An 18,347-nucleotide genomic window follows, 5' to 3' on the forward strand; every position below is an offset into this window, starting at 1 on the left:
AATTTAGTTTTATTAAGGTCATTTCTTATAACAATATTTACTACAAGTCTTGGTAATTCCAGGAAAGTCCCAATCCACATATTTTATATATTCCAATAATAAGAACTTACTAAATATACGGTACATGACCTTTATGTTCTTATTACTTTGTATGAGTGGAATGACCTTCACCAAAATCAACTAATAGGTCAGTAAAGATCCTTTTGTCTGAATACACGCTTGTTTGGGGGGGTTAAAAATGGGGCTGTTTTTTTTATGACCTTCCCCAGGCTGTAATCAGTATAACTGAGGCATGTTTTCCTTCAGAGGAGGCCCCTCTCACATTCCTTGCTATATCCAGGATTATCACAAAATGACTCTCAGGAACAGAAGACAGTAATGACCTTTCTTTTTTCTTTCTTTCTGCACCACTCTCCACCCTGACTCTCAGCCAGCTTTAGGCTTGCAGGTGGGGCTTCCTGTCCCAGAGGTCCTGAAGGAAGTCAGTAGTGCTGAGCAGGGTTTGTTGGGTGGAGCTTATTGGTTGCAGGAGCAGGAACAGTTCCAGAACCAAGTCATGACACCCACCCTTCCGGAGTTTAGTTAAATATATTTTATGGTGAAAATGCCCAGAGCAACAAGGCAGCACATCATGAAGAAGATTTGGGGCACTCTGCTGGGGCTTTTGTGTGCCCAGGTTTGCTGTGAGTTGAGGCTGTCTCGGTGGGAAGCTGAAAGGATTTAGCAGCTGCAGTATTGGTGAGGGGAGGAAGGGAAAGGAGCTCACAAGTCGTGCAGACTTTCTCTCCCTCATAATCTATGCGGGCGTGTTCAGGATTTTGCAGGTGTTACAGTGCCCATCACCTATGACTGTTTCTCTGTTTATGATCAGGTGTGAGAGGGGTACGAGTGGAGCAGAGTCCTCCAACCCTGAGTCTCCAGGAGGGAGCCAGTTCCACACTGCGATGCAATTTTTCTACGTCTGTGGACAACGTGCAGTGGTTTCGCCAAAATCCCGGGGAACGCCTCATCAGCCTGTTCTACATCCCCTCAGGGACAAAGCAGAATGGAAGATTAAGTTCCACAACAGTCACTACAGAGCGCCACAGCTCATTGCACATTTCCTCTGCCCAGACCACAGACTCAGCCACCTACCTCTGTGCTGTGGAGCCACAGTGCTCCCCAGGCACCTGCAGGCTGCACATAAACCCTCCACTGAGCTCAGCTTCTCCCCCAGTCACAAGCACATGACGAAACCACCATAGCAACATTTGCATAGGTTAATATTCCTTGCTTAATTGGTGGAGTTTCAATCACAGATTTTTTTTTTACAGGTTTGGGACATTAGTCTTTATCTTCCCTTCTCAATCTATATACCTCCTGCACTATAAATCTCTAACTTGGAACTAGCAGAGTATCTGATAAGAGTACAGAATCAAAATAAGTACAGTTATGTGACACATAAAAACATTTGTCAATGACAGACCACATATACAACAGTGGTACTGTAAGATTATAATGGCTATATCATATAGCGTAGGTGCAGTAGGCTATATCATCTAGATGTGTGTAAATATGCTGTATGATATCTGCACAATGATAAAATCGCCTGATGATGCATTTCTTAAAATGTATCCTCATTGTTAAGCAAGGCATGACTGTATTTAAGCTACAGTATGTTGGACTTCAAAAGGATAAAAAGAAATAAAAATCATCACAATAAAGATGTTAATAGGCAATGGTCATCTTAGTTGGATGTCTAACAAAGTGTCCCAACAGGCAAGGGCAAATATTTGCATCCCATCCTGTTAGTGCACTAAAGAAAAGAAAAAACATCGCTGAATGTTCTAATATTGATAAATGGCTGTCAAGAAAAATCTTAAAACATTCAACTTTTTTAGATTCCATAAATGAGATCATGCAATATTTGTCTTTCTGTGCCTGGCTCTCTTCACTTAACATAATGACCTCCAGTTTCATCCATGTTACTGCAAATGATGGAATTTCATTCTTTTCTAGGGTGGAATCTTATTCCATTGTGTAAATATACAACCTTATCTTTACTGGTTCATCTATCAATAAACACTTAGGTTTGCTCCGTATCTTGGCTATTGTAAATAGTGCTGCAATAAATATGGGTATGCACCATTGATGGTGTTTTACTTTCAGCACTTTGAACATATCTTTTCACTGCCTCTGACTCTGTTTTTGTTATTTTTATTTTTATTTATATATTCATTCATTCATTCATTCATTCATTTTAATTTAATTTAATTTTATTTTGTCAATATACAATGTGGTTGATTATTGTGGCCAATTACCGAAACCTTCCTCCCTCCTCCCTCTCCTCCCTCACTCCAAGCAATGTCCTTTCTGTTTGCTTGTCGTATCAACTTCAAGGAATTATAATTGTTGTGTCTTCTTCCCTCCCCCAACCCACGGTTGTTTGTGTATTTATTTTTTTTATTTTTAGCTCCCACAAATAAGTGAGAACATGTGATATTTCTCTATCTGTGCCTGACTTGTTTCACTTAATATAATTCTCTCTAGGTCCATCCGTGTTGTTGCAAATGGCAGTATTTCATTCTTTTTTATAACAGAGTTGTATTCCACTGTGTAGATATACCACGTTTTCCATATCCACTCATCTGATGATGGACATTTGGGCTGGTTCCAACTCTTAGCTATTGTAAAGAGAGCTGCGATGAACACTGGAGAACAGGGATATCTTCGTCTTGATGATTTCCATTTCTCTTGGTATATTCTCAGCAGTGGGATAACTGGGTCATACGGTAGATCTATCTGCAATTGTTTGAGGAAACGCCATACCATTTTCCATATAGGGTGCACCATTTTACAGTCCCACGAACAATGTATGAGAGTTCCTTTTTCTCTGCAACCTTGCCAGCACTTATTATTCACAGTCTTTTGGATATTAGCCATCCTAACTGGGGTGAGATGGTATCTCAGTGTGGTTTTGATTTGCATTTCCCAAATACTGAGTGATGGTGAGCATTTTTTCATGTGTCTGTTGGCCATTCATATATCTTCCTTTGAGAAATGCCTTTTTAGCTCTTTTGCCCATTTTTTGATTGGGTTACTTGATTTTCTTCTAAAGTTGTTTGAGTTCCTTGTATATTCTGGATATTAATCTTTTGTCAGAAGTACATTTTGCAAATATATTCTTCCACTCTGTTGGTTGTCTTTTAACTCTGTTAATTCTTTCTTTTGCTGTGCAGAAGCTTTTTAGTTTGATATAATCCCATTTGTTTATTTTTCCTTTGGTTGCCTATGCTTTTGGGGTCATATTCATGAAGTCAGCATCTAGTCCTACTTCCTGAAGTGTTTCTCCTATGTTTTCTTAAAAAGTTTATTGTTTCGGGGTGTATATTTAATTCTTTAATCCATTTTGAGTTGAATTTAGTATATGGTGAGAGGTATGGGTCTAGTTTTACTCTCCTGCATATTGATATCCAGTTATCCCAGCACCATTTGCTGAAGAGGCAGTCTCTTCCCCAGCATATAAGCTTGGTGCCTTTGTCAAAGATCAGATGGCTGTAGGTGTGTGGGTTGATTTCTGGATTCTCTATTCTATTCCATTGATCAGTGTGTCTGTTTTTATGCCAAAACCATACCGTTTTGGTTATTATATCTTTGTAGTATAGTTTAAAGTCAGGTAGTGTTGTGCCTCCAGCTTTCTTTTTTTTTGCTCAGAATTGCTTTGGCTATGTGTGGTCTTTTCTTATTCCATATAAATGTCTGGATAGTTTTTTCCATTTCTGAGAAAAATGTCATTGGAATTTTGATGAGGATTGCATTGAATTTGTATATCACTTTGGGTAGTATGGACATTTTCACAATGCTGATCCTTCAAATCCAAGAGTATGGGATATCTTTCCATCTTTTGAGTCCTCTTTAATTTATCTCAGCAGCGGTTTGTAGTTCTCATTATAGAGATTTTTCACGTCCTTGGTTAATTCAATTCCTAAGTATTTTATTTTTTTGGTGGCTATTGTAAATGGGCAGGCTTTCTTGATTTCTTGTTCTGCATGTTCACTATTGGAGAATAGAAATGCTACTCATTTTTGTGTGTTGATTTTATGTCCTGCAACATGGCTGAAATCATTTATCAACTCCAAGAGTTTTTTTATAGAGGCTTTAGGCTGTTTGATATATAGGATCATGTCATCTACAAACAGAGACAGTTTGGCTTCATCTTTTCCAATCTGGATGCCCTTTATCTCCTCTTCTCTCATTGCTCTGGCTTGCACTTCCAGCACTATCTTGAATAGGAGTGGTGAGAGTGGGCATCCTTGTCTAGTTCCTGTTCTTAAAGGAAAAGCTTTCAGCTTTTCCCCATTCTGGATGATATTGGCAGTGGGTTTATCATATATAGCTTTAATTATGTTGAGATACTTTCCATCTATACCTAACTTATAGAGGGTCTTTGTCATGAATGAATGTTGAATTTTATCAATGGTTTTTCAGTATCTATAGAAATGATCATATGGTCCTTGTGTTTGATTTTATTGATATGGTGTATCACATTTACTGATTTGTGTATGTTGAACCAACCTTGCATCCCTGGGATGAATCCCACTTGATTGTGATGAATAATTTTACGTATGTGTTGCTGTATTCTGTTTGCTAGTAATTTAGTGAGGATTTTTGCATCTGTATTCATCAAGGATATCGACCAGTAGTTTTCTTTTTTAGTTATATCTTTACCTGGTTTTGGTATCGGGGTGATGTTGCTTCACAGAATGAGTTTGGGAGGATTGCCTCTGTTTCAAACTTTTGGAATAGTTTGTAGAGAATTGGTGTCAATTCCTCTTTGAATGTTTGGTAAAATCTGCTGTGAGTCCATCTGGTCCTGAGCTTTTCTTGTTGGCAGCCTACTGGTAACAGCTTCAAGCTCTTTTATTGTTATTGGCCTGTTCAGATTTTCTTCATCTTCTTGGCTCAGTATTGGTTGTTTGTGTGTGTCCAGAAATTTATCCATTTCCTCCAGATTATCAAATTTGTTGGCATATAGTTGTTTATTGTAGTCTCTAATCATTCCTTCTGTTTCAGATGTATCAGTTGTAATATCACCTTTTTCATTTCTACCTTTTTTATTTGGATCTCTTCTTTTTGTACTTAGCTGTGCTAATAGCTTGTCAATTTTATTTGTCTTTTCAAAAGTCCAACTTTTTGATTCATTGATGTTTTGTATTGTTCTTTGCATTTCAATTTCATTAAGTTCTACTCTGATCTTAATGATTTATTTCCTTCCTCTAACTTTGGGTTTGGATTGTTCTTGTTTTTCTAGTTCTTTAAGGTGAAGTGTTAGGTTGTTCACTTGCCATCTTTCCATTCTTCTGAAGTAAGTATTTCCCCCTTAGTACTGCTTTTGCAGTATCCCACAGGTTGTGGTATGATGTATCATTATTTTTATTAGTTTCAATAAATTTTTTGATTTCCGGCTTGATTTCTTCTTGGACCCATATGTCATTAAGTAGAATGCTGTTTAATTTCCATGTGTTTGTATAGTTTCCAGAATTTCATTTGTTATTGATTTCTAATTTTAATCCCATTTTGGTCTGAAAAAATACATGGGATAATTCCAATTTTTTTGAATTTGTTGAGACTTGATTTGTGACCTAACATGTGATCTATCCTGGAGAATAATCCATGTGCTGATGAGAAGAATGAATACTCTGAGGTTGTTGGAATGAATGTTCTGTAGATATCTGCCAAGTCCAATTGGTCTAGAGTATTGTTTAGATCTTGTGTTTCTCTGCTGATTCTTTGCCTAGATGATCTGTCCAATATTGATGGTGGGGTGTTCAGGTCCCCTGCTATTATGGTATCAGTGTCTATTTCCTTCTTTAAGTCTAATAGAGTTTGCTTTATAAATCAGGCTGCTCAAACGTTGGGTGCATATATATTTATGATTGTTATGTCTTGATGGATCAATCCTTTTATCATTATATAGTGGCCCTCATTATCTCTTTTTATGGTTTTTAGTTTAAAGTCTATTTTATCAGATATAAGAATAGCTACTCCACCTCATTTTTCATTTCTGTTTGCATGGTAAATCTTTTTCCATCCTTTCACTCTTAGTCAATGTGAGTCTTTATGGGTGACTTGGGTCTCTTGAAGGCAGCATGTAGTTGGGTCCTCCTTTTTAATCCAGTCAGCCAGTCTGTGTCTTTGATTGGGGAATTTAAGCCTTTTACATTAAGAGTTGTTATTGAAAAGTGTTGATTTACTCCTAGCATTTTATTGATTTTTGTTTGGATGTCTTAAGTTTCTTTTGTTCCTTTCTTTCTGATTTTCTGTTTGTTTTCTGTATTTGTTGGTTCCTTGAGTTGAAGATAAATTTTTTGTTTGTTCTCTCTTCATGGATGCCATTTTTATTATACTAGTGGGTTTTGATTTTTCCTGAATTTTTATGGTGGTGGCAGTTATTTTTCAGGTACCAAAACCCAGTACTTCCTTGAGAATTTCTTATAAGGGTGGTCGTGTGGTAGTAAACTCCCACAGTTTTTGTTTGTTTGTGAAATATACTATTTGCCTTTCATTTTGGAAGGATAGCCTCACAGGGTAGAGTTTTCTTGGCTGGCAATCTTTGTCTTTTACTATTTTGACTATATCATCCTATTCTTTTCTGGCCCTTAGGGTTTGTGATGAAAAGTCTGATGTTAGTCTGATTGGGGCTCCCTTATAGATGATTTGACACTTCTTTCTTGCAGCTTTTAAGATTCTCTCTTTGTCTTTGAGTTTTGCCAATTTGACTATAACATGTCTTGGAGACCTTTTTGGGTTGAATACAGTTGGGGATCTTTTAGCTTCCTGAATCTGAAGATCTGTGTCTTTTCCAATAACTGGGAAGTTTTCTGCCACTATTTTGCTGAATATGTTTTCAATGCAATCTCCTTTTTCTTCCCCTCCTGGAATACCCATGATTCGGATATTTGAGCGCTTATGGTTGTCTGATCTCTCTCTTAGATTTTCTCAACATTTTTAATTCTTTTTTCTTTTTTGTCTGCCTGTGTTATTTCAAACAGCCCATCTTCAAGATCCAAAGTTCTCTCTTCTACCTCTGCAAGCCTGCTCGTTAAACTCTCTGTTGTGTTTTTTATTTTGTTGAATGAATTCTTCAGCTCGGCAAGCTCTGCTACATTCTTTTCAGAGCATTGATTTCTTTGTACATTTCTTCTTTCAGGTCCTGTATACTTTTCCTCATTTCATCATGTTGTCCAGCTGAGTTTCTTGTATTTCATTTAGTTTCCTTAGAATTATTACTCGTAATTCCTTGTCAGACATTTCAAGGGCTTCTTGTTCTATAGGATCTAGAGCTTGAGAGTTATTACCCTTTGGTGGTGTACTTTCTTGATTGTTCATATTTCTGGCATCTTTCCTTTGATGTTTAGTCATTGTGGCAGGGGATTTCACAGTCCACTGGTTTGACACTACTGTCTGGCTAGGATGCTGCTGGGGCTGCCAATTTGTTATGGCTGCCTCAGTGTCTGCACGTTTGCCCACTAATGCCTTGGGTGCACGGTCACCTGGGGTCTTGGGCTTCACTGGGGAGGCACCTCTCTGGTCAGCATGCACTCAACTGGGCTGGGGATGGAGTTGTGCAGCAGCAGCAAGGTCTAACTCCTGGGTTGCATGCCGGCATCACAGGGCCTGCCTCTTTTTTATTTATTTATCTTTTTATTGCTATTATTTTTGGGAAGTAAGCTTTTAGTTTTGGGGGGTTTTTCTTCTATGTGCATATTCGTTTTTCTTTCCCGATTTCAGGATTTTTTGTTTGTCTTTCTGCATTTTTAATATGATGTGTCTGGGTGTGGAGCTTTCTGCATTTATCCTACTTGGAGTTCATTGAGCTTCTTAGATGAGTAGATTAATATTTTTTAATTAAATCTGGTAATTCTCAGCCATTGATTTTTTCAAAAAAAAATTTTTTTTGCTCCTTTCTCTCTCTCTGTCCTTTTTGGTACTTTCATTGTGCATATGTTGGTGTGATTAATGGTGTCCTGCTTTCTCTGAGTCACTGTCCATTTTTCTTCATTCTTTTTTCTATCTGTTTTTCTTACTACATAATTTCTATAGATGTGTTTTCAACTTCACTTGTTCTTTCTTCTGTGAGCTCGAATGTACTGTTTCCTCCTCTAGTGAATTTTTCATTTTGGTTATTTCACTTTCCAATGCCAGAATTTCCATTGTGCTCCTTATGAAAACTAATTTCTGTCAAATGTTCAACATATGATAAGACGTTGTCATCAGAACTTCTATACTTCTTTATGTATGATTTAAGTATATTTAAGTATATTTAAACCAGCTTCTTTGAAATTTTTGTCCTTTAAGCTCAACATCTGAGCCCTGTCAAAAGAAGTTGCTATTGCCCAATTATTTTTTCCTATGAAAAGGTCACACTTTTCTTTTCTTTGCATGTCTATGATTTTTTTGGTTTTTTAAAACCGGACACCATATCATATTAGTTTTCTATGGCTGCTGTCGTGGGTTGAATTTTGACCCCCAAAATTCATATTTTGAAGTTCTAATTCCCAGTACTTCAAAATGTGACCTTATTTAGAAATAGAAACAGGGGTCACTACAGATGTACTTGTTAAGATGAAGTCATCAGAGTGAGTTGTAATTAAATATGACTGGTGTCCACATAAAAAGGGAAAATTTGGACACAGACACACACACACACACACACACACACACACATAGAACACCATGAGAAGATGAATGCAGCGATCAGGGTAATACCTCTACAGGCCAATGAATGCTAAAGATTGCCAGAAAACCACCAGAAACCGGTCAAGAAGAATGCAACAGATTCTCTCTCACAGCCTATAGGAGGAATCCACCCTACCAGAACTTTGATCTTAGACTTCTAGTCTGCAGAGCTATGAGATAATAAATTTCTGTTGTTTAAGCCACCCAATTTGTGGTACTTTGTCATGGCAGCCCTGGCAAACTAATAAAGTTTCTATAACAAATTATTACAAGCTTGATAGCTTAAAACAGACAAATTAATTTTCTTACATTTCTGGAAGCAAGAAGTCTGAAATTAGTTTCACTGGGCTATAGTCAAGGTGTTGGCAGGGCTGGTTTCTTCTGCAGGCTCTTGGGAGTCTGTTTCTTTGCCTTTTCTAGTTTCTGGAAGCTACCTAAATTTCTTGGTTTAAGAGCCCTTCTTAAATCACTCCAAACTCTTGCTTCCATCACCCCATCTCTTTCCTCTCCTGGACTCAAATCTCCTTCTGTTTCTTTTCTATAAGAACACTTCTGATTATATTCAGGGCCCACTTGAATAATCCAGGATAATTTCTCCATCTCAGTCTCCCCATTCTTAAATTAATCAAATATCCAAAGACCTTTTTGTCATTTAAGGTAACATTTTCAGGCAACAGGCATTAAGAAAGGACCTCAGTATCTTTGAGGGCCCATTATTTGGGCTACCACATATATTATAGTAACTCTAGATATTGATTTTCTGCCATTCCAGGGCTTGTTGTTGTAGTTTGCCCATCAATTTTAGTAACTGTGCTTCACTATTTCAGTTGTCAATTTTTGTCACAGTGTATAGCATATGATGTTTTTCCTCAGAGGACACAGTCTTGGGTATGTGTACAGACATCCCGGTATGATACTGATTTTTCCCTGATCTCTCTGTTAAACTATTTGCCTCCACTAAATGCTATCTGATTTCTCTATCATTTCCAACAATGCACTGGGGCATAAATTGCTCCATCGTCTGGACCAATTAAATTCAGGCCCTTTTACAGAGGTAGTCTTTGAGACCAATCTTTGAGGCTTATTGTAACCCTAGGAGGACACTTCCTAGCTCTTTTTTGCTGATTCTCTGTGTCAAATTTATAGCGAGTCATCTGTGGTTTAGATGGTTGCTTTTGTGGAGCTAGAGCCTCCTCTTAATCACTTACCACCAAAATCTCAATTTTTTTCAATAGCACCCTTAAGACTTAAACTTCCCAGTGCTCTGTTCCAAATAAAGTGTTCCCCAGGGGAGAGCTCTCTGTTCTTACAGTAGCTTCTCTCTCTGGGCACAACTTCTGTGCTACTGCTCTGGAGCCGTGAGAAGGGACAGTGGCCTGCTACCCTCACACTGACACCACTACTTTATTAGCAGCGTGCTGGGTAGAAACAGTAGCCTTTGGTTTTCTTGTCTTACCTCTTGGAATTTCTTTCTTTCTTTTTTTTTTTTTCTTTTTTTGGTGATCAGTAAGGGGATCACAACGCTTGGCTCACCGCGCTCAGCCAGTGAGCACACCTGCCATCCCTATATAGGATCCGAACCTGTGGCTTAGGCCGCTCCCAGCGCTGCTGCACTCCCAGCACCTCACTCACCCGAGTGAGCCACAGGTTCGGCCCTACCTCTTGGAATCTCTACCCTGTGAGCTAGCTGGTGTGAGGGCAATAGGGGCCCAGGTGAGTTGTTTGCTATCTCTAGGAATTAGCTAATCCTGGCAAGCGCAGTCTCCTTCATTGTCATCAAGTCTCCAAGTTATCAAAGGATTTGAATAAAAAGACATGCTTAAAACACCAACACCATTGGAATATGAGACTTCTCCATGCCCCACTTCCCTTTGCATACTCTTGTTTATTCACATTTTTTGAACTCATTATCATGCCTATTATGTTGCTCTTATAACTAACAATAATGTGCCTAAGTCTAGTCTTTACTAGAGACTATCAACAACTTAATTCACTCAATTCTCCCAAGCTAATCTTATTACATCCCATTTGAAAAGTGATAAAAAAAAAAAGGTATGTTTCACTAACACTACCAATACTAATACTCCCTGTAAGCAATTCATAAGTGAAAAAAAAATTCTTGCATTAGAAAAATTATAACATACAACAGTAGTTATTTGTCAAAACTATACCCACAGGCAGTATACTTACAGCTCCTGGATTCTATTTCCTGTGTGGGAATCAGTCTCTTCTTTGCCAACCAAGAGTCAAGGTTAATTGTTCTATAGATCTATGAGGTCATTCCAAGGGCATGACTCCAATGATCCTCAATGGACCATATCTCCTTACGAAGAGTCTAAAGGGATGAAAACCTTTCTGAAGAAAAACTTCTGAGGGTGGTGACACCATCTATAGGCATTAGACAACTTGATGTGATCATCAAAAAATCAATTTCTCACATTAGCTGACCTAGGAAATAATATAGCCAAAATCCTGGAAGCACAACAAACCAGTTAAAATCTCTTAACCCAAAGAGTTATGTGTTTTAGAATAGCCTAATATTTGAGGGATGGGAGCAATCAGGGAGAAATCTTTGCCATTGCTAATACTTTATGATGATACTATATTGATATTGCAGATGAATAAAAACAATTTAAACAAAGATATATAGTAGACAGACAGACAGATAAAGAAAAGCAACCTAGTTATCTAAGATAGAGGCAGAAAATCATTGGGACTTGTTTTCTTAATCAGGCCTGGGAAATCTTGGGTTATGGTTGCAAAGTGTCTTACAGTTCTTTTTTAATAATACTTATAGATTTCCTTATTTATGTGGTTCTGTTGGGGTCTTAAATGTTTCTGTATAATTACTGTACCAACAAATGATTCAATAAGTAATCCAAAGGCAAAAAAGTAAAAAACTTATGCTAATTAATGTGCAAATTAAAAATCCGATTTTCATGTGTCAAAACTCTTCATCAAGAAAATCAAAAACAGTGGAAAAGATCTGGACAATCCTTGAAAGTCTCTTCTGCAGCTTTGGCTGAATGGAAACCAAAAGGCTGTGTGTGGCTGGGTTGGGGCAGGAGAAGTTAAAAATAAAAATGTTTCCACAGACTTAGGAAAAGACAAATTGTTCCATAGCCGTGGTAACAAGTAGCCACCCGAAACAATCTCATATCTCTTCAATTGCTTAACAACTCGTCTCTGTGAATGTGCTTTAGCAAGCCAATGTCAGCCCCCAGCCTTTGAAAGTCAGCCCATCAGGGATAGACTCACTCCAATGAACATGCCCCTGAGTGTCAGCCAATCAACAACCGCCTCACCCTAGTACCCATGCTTCTGCAGATGAGGTCAGATCATTACAACTCTAAAGTTCTTCAAACCCTAAATTCCATGCTTCCCCCAAACCCAACATAAATCAGTTATCTGTTGTGCTTGGAGAGATTGTGTCTGACTTGCATAACTCTTCCTCACTTTTGTAAATAATAAATGTAGCTTATTTTTTTATTTCAGATATTGAGTAGTCGTCTCATCCTTTGACAGTGTCAGTGCACACTTTCTTGGACATTTGGACTTGAACAACTTTTCTTATTATTTTTCTCCTACATTCAAACAAACCTAACATTAAGGATGTCTGTTCTTGTTTGGAAATTAACATCAGCAGAAGTGCTTGACATGCTATTAGAACTTATAAAATAAACAACATTTATGATTAGGGGAAAATGAAATTCTTTTTGCAGTCTATTCTAATCAGACTTGTGATGTTTACTGCTTGTAAATCTGTTACGTCACTGATGCCAAAGTCATCTTTTTCAAAACAGTTGTGGATTACATTTAGGGTGATTGTGTCCCACATAGTAATAAGATTCTTTGTTGCATCAAGAACATGCCATTTATTAAAAGCATCTGTACTGGAAATATTTCTTCTTATTTCACATAATAAAGTGCTGCAAGCATACAACTTTTAGGTAATTAATTATTTCTTCATCTAATGACTGCATATATATTATGGTACTAGAGGCCAAAAAGGACATTGCTTATTTTAACATAAGTCCCCAGTTACATTGTGCAGCACATTTTATCACTCAAAAATAGAAAGATCCTATTTTGACAAGCTATTTCTCACTAATTGTAGGAATTATTCCTCAGTCTTCCAAGCATCAGTGTATTTAACTTTGTACATACAGGAAAGATGTATATATAAAGGGTATTTTCAGATTTCCCCACAAATGATTCTACATTCTTACTATTAGCAGCAACGCAGTGCAGTAAGACTTTCTCTCTAAGAGGGTACTTCAAAAAATGTGTGGAAAAATAGAATTAAAAGATAATATAAATCTTTCCATGAACCTTTCGAATATGTGTGTGTTTATACATATATTCTTCTCCTCCAAGGAAATGCCTTTCTCTAAGAACTAACATCTCATTTGGCTGAAGGTCACAGAAGAGTCCCCTCTTACTATCATCAATTGTAGCCTTATGTTCATGCTTATCCTGAATAGATCTGCTGATTTCATGCCAAATGTTAGCAGCCACAAGAGTTTCTGTAGCTGCTCTACATTTTAGGGTAATGAAACAGTGTTGTAACAATGTCAAACCTAGTTCTTTGAGGTGTAACATTAGGTCATTTACTAGAAGTCTTTGAATCCTTTTGATGTAAGTGCTTATTGCAATAAACTTCCCTCTTAGTACTGCTTTTGCAGTAATCCACAAGTTTTAGTATGATGTGTCTTAATTTTTATTGGTTTCAAGACATTTTTTGATTTAATTTAAATTTAATTTAAATTAATTTAATTTCTTCTTGGGCCTGTAAGTCTTTCAAGAGCCTGTTGTTTAGTTTCCGTGCATTTGTGTGGTTTCCAGAGTTTCACTTGTTGTTGATTTCCAGTTTTAATCTGTTGTGGTCTGAAAAGATACTTAAAATGATTTCAACTTTTTAAATTTGTTGAGACTCGATTTGTAACCTAACATGTGGTCTATCATGGAGAATGTTACATGTGTATATTCTGAAGTTGTTGGGTGAAATGTTATGTAGATATAGGCCAAGTCCAATGTAGCTTAAATCCTGTGTTTCTCTGTTGATTTGTCACCTAGATCATCTGCCCGATGCTGAGAGAGGGGTATTCAGTTCTTCCACTTTATTGTATTGGGGTCTATCTCTTTTTTTAGGTCTAATAGTGTTTGCTTTATAGATCTGGGTGCTCCAGTATTGGGTGCATACATATTTATGATTGTTATGTCTTCTTTCTGTGTAGATCCCTTTATCATTATACAGTGACCTTGTCTCTTTTTATGGTTTTTGGTTTAAGGTCTATTTTGTCTGATACAAGAATAGCTACTCCTGTTCAGGTTTGGTTTCCAATCATATGGTATATATTTTTCTACCTCTTAACTATTAGTTTGGTTTCCAATCATGTGGTATATCTTTTTCTATTTCTTCACTATTAGTTTGTATGTGTCTTTACAGGTGAGGTGAGTCTCTTGAAGACAGCATGTAGTTGGGTCTAGCTTTTTAATCCAATCAGGCAGTCTGTGTCTTTTGAATGGGGAATTTAGTCCATTTATATTTGCACTTGTTATTGAAAGGTACTGTCTTATTCCTGGTATTTTATTGCTTTTTTGTTTAGATGTTTTATGTATATCATTTATTCCTTTCTTCCCTTTTTGTTATTCATCTTCAATATTTGTTTGTTTGTTGAGTTGGTAAGACTTAGTTTCTTTCTCTTTCTCATTTGCATTTTTGTCCTACCAATGGGTTTTGTTCTTTCTTGTATATTTGTGGTAGTGATTATCATTTTTTTTGGATTCCAGATGCCAGACTCACTTGAGAACTTCTTGCAGTGCTGGTTGTGTGGTGGTGAACTCCCACAGTTTTTCTTTGGGTAATATGCAATTTCTCCCTCATTTCTGAAGGATAGCCTTCCTCGGTGTACTGTTCTTGGCTGGCAGTTTTTTTCTTTTAATATTTTGAATATATCATCCCATTTTCTTTTGGTCTGTACAGTTTCTGTTGAGAAGTCTGCTGTTAGTCTGATAGGGGCTTCCTTATAGGTGACTTGATGCTTTTCTCTTGCTGCTTTTAGAATTCTCTCTTTGTCTTTGAGCTTTGCCAGTTTGACTATACTATTTCTTAGAGAGGATATTTTTGGATTGAATCTATTTGGGGTTCTTTCAGCTTCCCAGCTGTGAAGGTCTGTGTTCTACCCACACCTGGAAAGTTTTCCATTATCATTTCATTGAATAGGTTTTCCATGCCTTTTCCTTTCCCCTCCCCTTCGGGTATACCATAATTTGGATGTTTATGAGCTGAAGGTTGTCTACTAGCTCTCTTAAACCATCTTTGAGATCTGAAATTCTTTCTTCTGCCTGCTCTAACCTGCTGGTTAATCTCTTGGTTGTGTTTTGTATTTCATTGAATGAGTCCTTCACTTCCAGCAGATTCTGCTATATTCTTTTTATGGTATTAATCTCTTTGTAAATTTCCTCCTTCATAAACTGGATATTTTTTCTCATTTTATTTTGTTCTCTAATTGAGTCTTCTCTTATCTCTTTGAGTTTTCTTAAGATCATTGCTTGGAATTCCTTTTCAGATATTACAAGATTTTGCTGCTCCATGGGGTATTGTACTTGAGAATTACTGTACTCCTTTGTTGGTGTAGTATTTTCTTTTTTATTTATATTTCTACTATCTCTTCATTGATATCTGGTCATCTCATAGAGCAGATCTTTCTTCTGCTACTCTGGTGTGGGTTTTGAGGAGAAAGACTTCCTCATCTATTTGCAGACTCTTCTGGTGACTCTCCTTGTGTCAGTGTAGTAGAGTGTGTGGCAAGCTGCCTGTGGGGTGGTCCTGGCTTTTACTGTGGTGGTGAGCAGTCCTTGAGGCAGCAATAGCTGTGGAGGTGGCTGTGGTGGACCACCTGTGTGGAAACTGTGTTTGTGGCACTACTCTGGTTGCAGGACACTCACTTTCCTTCTTTTATGGAAGTAGGAAAAGCTACCCAGGGCTCCTGCCTGGGTTCCAAGTCACGGGACATTCACTTGCCCTCTGTTTGGGTGGTGGTTGGGGCTGCCTGGGGCTCCTGCCTAGATAAAGAAATTCTATTTGCTCTGTATTAATAAAAACAGTCAAGTATTTCATTTTCTAATTTGACTTGTTTTGCTCCTTTTATTCTTTTTCTTTTACAAATTTTACTTCTAGGGGCTGACTATCTTTTTATACTGCTATAGTTTTTAATATGTATATGATTTCTAAAATCTTTGATAATTTTAATTTTTGATTTTTCTCTCTTTTTCCCATTGCACAGTGATGTTTAGCTTTTGAGATATTGTGACATTACTATATTTTGTCTTAAAGCTGTATCTTTCACTTTGTATAGGCAGTGTTACAGAAAAACACATGCTTAACAGAATATTCTCTTAATAAGATTGAAGCTATCAGATTGATGCATGCTATACAAAGTTAATAGTAATTAGATTACTATTTTCTTTGGTTTAGAACATTAAAGTGGGCATAAGATTTCAAAGTAAAGGCTTTTCTGGATTCTGTGTGCTGTGCTTTGAATGTTCCTCCAAAACTCATTGAAGTTTGATCCCCATTGTAACAGAATTAAGTAGGTGGGAAATCCACTTATGGCATTTGAAAGTTGGGGCCTTTGAGTGGATCCTGAGAACTATGCCCTCCTGAAAGAATTGATCCATTTATGGTGTAATAGGTGTGGTTCTGATGGCTTTATAAGAAAAGCAAGTGAGAAATTTAGCTCTTTTGCTCAGCCCATTCTCATCATGTGACACCCTATATCACTGTAGAGAGTTACCACTAAGAAGGCTCTCATTTGATGCATTCCCTGAACTTTAGACTTCCCAGACTCCAAACCTTTAAGAAGCAAGTTTTGTTTCCTTATAAATTATCCAATTTCGAGTATTTTTTATAAGCAACAGAAAACAGACTAATACAGAAAATTGATCCTGGGAGTGTGACGTTGCTTATAACAAATACCTGAAAATGTGGAAGCAGCTTTTGAACTGGGTGATAGGCAGAGGCTGAAAGAATTTGGAGGGGCATGCTAGAAAAAGCCTAGATTCTGGTAAGGGTATAGAAGACAAGAACACCAAGGAAAGTTTGGAAGCTCTTAGAGACTGATTAAGCAGTTGTGACTAAAATACTGATAGAAATATGGGCAGCAAAGGCCATTCTGAGGCAGTCTCAGATGGAAATAAGGAAGAAACTGGAGCAAGAGTCACACTTGTTATAGAGTTGCAACAAACTTGGCTGCATTCAGTTCATGCCCAAAGGTTTTGTGAAATGTGAAATTTAAAAGTGATAAACCTAGGTATCTGGCAGAAGAAATTTCTAAGCAGCAAAGCATTCAGGAAGCTGCATGGATACTTGTAATAGCCCATGCTGAGTTACGGCAGTGAAGGCATGCTGTAAAGCTGAAATTTATAATTAGAAAGGAAGCAGAGGGTACAAAATTGAAAAACTCTCAGCCAGGTCATGTAAAGAGTAAAAAAGTGTGTTTGGTAGAGAAAAACCAAGGGTTTAGCCCAACTACCATTTGCTAAGGAGATCAGGTCGGAAAGAAAGAATCATGAAAAGAGTGGAAGATAGATCCTGAAGGAATTTCAGAGATCTTCTTAGGCGTCCCTTACCATCACAGGCCCAGAGGCCAAAGAATATGGAATGGTTTTGGGGAACAGGCCCAGGTCACCCTCCACCAGCTTGCTGCCCGGGGCTGTCTCAGGACACTGCTCCCTGCATTCCAGCACAGTGCACCTTGGCTGCTCCAGCCATGATTAAATTGGCTTCAGGTGCTGCTGGACTTGCTGCTTTGGAAGATCCAAGCTAGAAACCTTGGCAAAATCCATATTTTGTTAAGTGTGCAAATTCATAGAATGCTAGAGCTGTGGAGGCATGGCAGCTTCCACCCAGATTTCAGAGGGTGTATGGAAAAGCCTGAGGGTCCGGGAAGAGATCTGTCACAGCTGTGGAGTCACCACAGAGAGTCTTTACCAGAGCAATGCTGAGTAGAAATGTGGGGTTGGAGTTGCAGCAGTGAAACCCCACCAGGTTCATGCCTCATGGAGCCATAGGAGCAGGACCACCACTGAGACCCCCAAATTTTAGGGCTACCAGCATGCAATGCCACCTTGGGAGAACTGGAGTATGACCAGAGACCAGGAAAGTCATAGGAACAGGGCTGCCAGAGGACTTGGTGGCTCAGCCTGGTGAGAAGGTTAACTCTCATGCTCAGCCCATTCTCACCACATGACACCCTGCATTGCCATATAGAGTCACCACCAAGAAGGCTCTCACCTGATGCATTCTCTGAACATTAGACTTCCTGGCCTCCAAAACTGAAAGAAATAAATTTCATTTCTTAACAGATCACCCAGTTTCAGGTATTCAGTTTTAAGCAACAAAAAACAGACTAATGTACTATGCAATCAAGACAAGCAACACTCCTCTTTTTAAGGGAAAACTAAGTACTCTGATGTAGATGGAGCTGTTGAGTTAGCAGGTATCAAAATCTGGTTTTCATTTATTAAAATTGTGAAATGGGGAAGAAATATTTTGAAATTAAACTCATCTTAATTTTCATGGACATTTTGGGACACTTCAAAGTAAAAATCTTAAGTGCAAATCC

General features: G+C 37.8%; 1 gene segment (V, D, J or C); it reads left to right on the forward strand.

The window, feature by feature from the left end:
* The first annotated feature begins 592 nt into the window (after window positions 1–592).
* On the forward strand, window positions 593–1,230 carry LOC134372697 (T cell receptor alpha variable 22-like). The segment is given in 2 exon segments: window positions 593–683; window positions 872–1,230. Coding segments are annotated over 2 exon segments (447 nt in total).
* The last annotated feature ends 17,117 nt before the right edge of the window (window positions 1,231–18,347 follow it).

The sequence above is a fragment of the Cynocephalus volans genome, chromosome 3, assembly GCF_027409185.1.
Source record: "Cynocephalus volans isolate mCynVol1 chromosome 3, mCynVol1.pri, whole genome shotgun sequence".
NCBI lineage: Eukaryota > Metazoa > Chordata > Mammalia > Dermoptera > Cynocephalidae > Cynocephalus > Cynocephalus volans.